At 51.0% G+C, this 4,429-nt stretch overlaps 1 protein-coding gene across 1 annotated transcript; it reads left to right on the top strand.

The window, feature by feature from the left end:
- Positions 1–365: 365 nt before the first annotated feature.
- On the top strand, positions 366–2,791 carry LOC119266876 (protein NRT1/ PTR FAMILY 8.2-like). The gene is made up of 2 exons (XM_037548159.1): positions 366–780; positions 879–2,791. The coding sequence occupies exons 1-2, from the start codon at positions 657–659 to the stop codon at positions 2,648–2,650; spliced, it is 1,896 nt and encodes a 631-aa protein (XP_037404056.1). The 5' UTR covers positions 366–656; the 3' UTR covers positions 2,651–2,791.
- Positions 2,792–4,429: the final 1,638 nt, after the last annotated feature.

The following is a 4,429-nucleotide window of genomic DNA, read 5'->3' as shown; positions in this document are numbered from 1 at the left end:
ATTGTGACGAGTGAATAAAAAGCTTCGTGGATTGTCTAAAAAAAAGTACTTAAGCCCAGAACACCTAGAGAAGAGGACCAAAGTGGCAAAACCCCCTTCCTTTACCTTTTTCCTGTACTCTTTCTCCTCCCTCGGCTCTCAATCCCCATTCCATTGCTTGCTTCTTCACCAGGTTGTACCCAGATTTGTCACAATTGAGTGTCAATTGCATAGCAATGAGTTGAGCGTGACAGCTTATATATATTCGCAAAAAAAATGCTTCTTTATGTGCGAGTAGTACCCAACTTTCAGATCTAATCTAAATGAAATAAACACCACATGTTGCCAACTGGCCATCACGTCGCGTGTCAGGCCGGTTGCGATTGTTTTGGCATCAGAGTTTCCGCCGGCCGATCGACAAAGACACGCGAGGCGGACACGTTCGTCGTCGTCGTCGTCAATTCCAACAGCCATTTACCACACGACTACAGTCCATTGTTACCACGAAAATGCTGGGCGGACGAAACTGCCTGCACCACAAGGGAACTTGTTACCATGGGAATTGGCAGAGATTTAGTCGTGTTGATTTAACTTCTAATTTCTGATATTTATAATCTTCGGTACTATCCTTACTAATTGTAACACAAGTTGCTCCTCTGAGCAGCAAAGAAGTAGCAATGGGGAAGATCGGTGCTGAGTCGGCAGGCATGATCTACACCCAAGATGGCACGGTGGACATCAAGGGCAACCCGGCCGTCAAGAGCAGCACCGGCAACTGGCGCGCCTGCCCCTACATCCTCGGTACGTACATGCATACTAGTTCAAGGGAAGGGAGGGGCTCCATTGTTGGCCTGCTCTTACCTTGAGCCATGGCGCTGATGGATGAATTGGAATTGCAGCGAACGAATGTTGCGAGCGGCTGGCGTACTACGGCATGAGCGCCAACCTGAGCAACTTCATGCTGGACAACATGGGCATGAACAACAGCGCCGCCGCCAACAGCGTCACCAACTGGGGCGGCACCTGCTACGCCACCACCCTCATCGGCGCCTTCCTCGCCGACGCCTACCTCGGCCGCTTCTGCACCATCGCCTCCTTCGTCACCATCTACATCATCGGCCTGGGGCTCCTCACGGTTGCGGCCTCGGTGAAGACGCTGGTGCCGACGTGCGCGGCCAAGGGGGTGTGCGACCCGACGGCGGGGCAGACGGCGGCGATGTTCGTGGGCCTGTACCTCGTCGCTCTGGGCACGGGCGGCATCAAGCCCTGCGTGTCCTCGTTCGGGGCCGACCAGTTCGACGAGAACGACGACGGCGAGCGCCGGAGCAAGAGCTCCTTCTTCAACTGGTTCTACCTGTCCATCAACATCGGCGCGCTGGTGGCGTCGTCCGTGATGGTCTACGTGCAGGAGCACTACGGCTGGAGCTGGGGCTTCGGCATCCCCGCCGTCGTCATGGCCATCGCCGTCGGCAGCTTCTTCGTTGGCACGCCGCTCTACCGCCACCAGCGCCCCGGCGGCAGCCCGCTCACCCGCATCGCGCAGGTGCTCGTCGCCGCCACGTACAAGCTGAGCGTCCCCGTCGACGGGTCGGCGCTGTACGAGACCATGGACAAGGAGTCCGGCATCATGGGGAGCCGCAAGCTGGAGCACACCGAGCAGTTCAGGTTCCTCGACAAGGCAGCCGTGGAGACGCAAGCGGACAAATCATCGGCGTCACCGGCGTCGCCTTGGCGGCTGTGCACGGTGACGCAGGTGGAGGAGCTCAAGAGCGTGGTGCGCCTGCTGCCCATCTGGGCGAGCGGCATCGTCTTCGCCGCTGTGTACGGGCAGATGAGCACCATGTTCGTGTTCCAGGGGAACACCCTCGACAAGCGCATGGGCGCCCACTTCTCCATCCCCTCCGCCTCTCTCTCCGTCTTCGACACCCTCAGCGTCATCGCCTGGGTGCCCGTCTACGACCGCCTCCTCGTCCCCGCCGTCCGCTCCTTCACCGGCCACCCCCGCGGCTTCACGCAGCTCCAGCGCATGGGCGTCGGCCTCGTCGTCTCAATCTTCTCCATGGTCGCCGCCGGCGTGCTCGAGCTCGTCCGCCTCCGCACCGTCGCGCGGCACGGGCTGTACGGGGAGAAGGACATCGTGCCCATCTCCATCTTCTGGCAGGTGCCGCAGTACTTCATCATCGGCGCCGCCGAGGTGTTCGTCTTCGTGGGGCAGCTGGATTTCTTCTACGACCAGGCGCCCGACGCCATGAGGAGCATGTGCACCGCGCTGTCGCTCACGGCGATAGCGCTGGGGGGCTACGTGAGCACGCTGCTGGTGACGGTGGTGGCCAAGGTGACGACGAGGGGCGGAAAGGAAGGGTGGATCCCGGCCAAGAACCTCAACGTCGGCCACCTCGACTACTTCTTCTGGCTGATGACTGTGCTCAGCGTCCTCAACTTTGCTATCTACCTGCCCATCGCCAACTGGTATACCTACAAGAAGACCGCCGGAGCCGGAGACGACCCGGACGTCAACGAAGTAGCTGATAATTTGACCACCGGAGCTGGAGCCGGAGACGACCCGGACGCCAACGGAGTAGCTGATGATTCGACCGCCAGAGCCGGAGACGGCCAGGACGCCAACGAAGTAGATGATGATTCACCTAAATCAGGAGACAGAACAAAATAGATTGTTGAAAGCAAGAATTGGTAGTACTTCTCTTGAAAAGATTTGATAGAAAAATGTGTTGAAATGTCCTTGAAAATAAGAGCTTAGGAAAAAGGAAATCGTGAATATTCAGTAATGTTTTTTTCGCAAAAGGATCCGGATCTGTATTTAAGATTCACCAAAAGTGCAAAACATCTTAAACATAACAAAAATTACATCAAGGTTCATGGACCACAGAACCACCACTGTCGCCACCGACTTGCTACTCTCGCTGCTCCCATACCGGAGTCGGCCTTACCTTGTCGATGACAGTTAGAAAGTCTTCATGCATGTGCACCTAAGGACTACCACCTCGGAGCCACGTTCATAACATGAACTATGACATGTTTTAGCATCGTCAATTTTGCTGTCTACCTGCCCATCACCAACTCGTACCTCTACAAGAAGGCCGCCAGAGCCCGAAACGACCCGGACACCACCGAAGTAGGTGATGATTCACCTGAATCAGGAGACACCGCAAAATATGTTGTTGAAAGCAAGAATTGGTACTTCTCTTGAAAATATTTTTCAGAAAAATGTGTTGAAATGTCCTTAAGATAAGAGTTTAGAATCATGAATATTCATTCACGTACTTTTCTTTTCAAAAAGGACTTGAGTCTGTTACAAAGATTAACCAGAAGTGCAAAACACCTTAAGCGCACTGCACCAACATTCATTTCAATGTTTTCAAAAAAATACATTTAGATTATCCATAAATTCAAAAAACCTAGAATTAAGTTGTGTTTTAATTTTCACACCTACATGTTTCAAATTGCCAAACATTAGTTTCAGAAGACCTAAATATGTGATAGCTACCATCAACATGGTCTTTGTTCATTTTTTGGAAATTTGTATATGTAATTGCAGTTCAAATTTGAATTATGTCAAATGAAATACAACATTTTTCATAAATGCCAAATATAGCAAATAATAAATCCTAGAATGTGGTCATCTGTAATTTTTGGCGTCTACTAGATGTTCAGAGAGCAGTGTGGGCGAGGCAACGATCTCCAGTGATTTTTCAAGCAGGCGCAGTCTCATATTTTGTTGGTTGCCATGGGTGCTTCTAGTTGGGGTTCGGATACTCCAATGCTCTTGCATGACGTCAAGTTGGTGGCGGCTTGAAGTGCACCTTGTCTGCATTGTGTTCCAGTTCTATCTATGTTGTTTTGTTCTATCTTTTATCTATTGTATAAGACGGTTTCCTCATCATCAATCATTTGACTTTACCTATAAGCGGAACAAAAACCTATTTCAAGAATCATAATGAAGATTGTCAGCGCAAAAGTATGTTGGACAAGATTTTAACTTTCCCCTAAGCCCTTTCAGACATTAGGTCGTGCACAGGCAACAACTAGCTTATAGTCTACAGCGGAGCAGATTTTATCATTATTCAATGGAATGACGAGAAGAATGTACTATGAAGAAGCTAGCCTAGCACGTGCAGTTTTCAGAGTGAACGACGTGTGGTACGTATGATCCTGCGTGTGAATCACAATGCGGTGACACGCGATGAGAGGTGGCACGGTAACATATGGTTTCTCCTCATTTCCCGGTGCCTCCATTTCCCACATATTTGAATTATGCACGTACAGTTAGACGGTCGATCTCGTACAGCAGTGGTTGTACACCTAGTAAGTTGAACAGATCCTTTCTGTTTGGGTTGCTAGTGCAGCTAAATTGTGAATTTCACATATGCATAGAGTATATATATATAGCTGCACAACGTATGAGTACTGTTCAAGAGCTAGCTCCAATTAA

Source organism: Triticum dicoccoides, chromosome 3A, assembly GCF_002162155.2.
Source record: "Triticum dicoccoides isolate Atlit2015 ecotype Zavitan chromosome 3A, WEW_v2.0, whole genome shotgun sequence".
NCBI lineage: Eukaryota > Viridiplantae > Streptophyta > Magnoliopsida > Poales > Poaceae > Triticum > Triticum dicoccoides.
Note: the sequence above shows the minus strand (reverse complement) of the source record. Positions and strands in the feature narration are given on the sequence as shown.

Bases quoted from the DNA above. Each gene is read 5' to 3' on its own strand.
- LOC119266876 (XM_037548159.1), top strand. From the start codon at position 657: ATGGGGAAGATCGGTGCTGAGTCGGCAGGCATGATCTACACCCAAGAT. The intron at 781-878 runs GTACGTACATGC...TTGGAATTGCAG, and splicing joins CGCCTGCCCCTACATCCTCG to CGAACGAATGTTGCGAGCGG.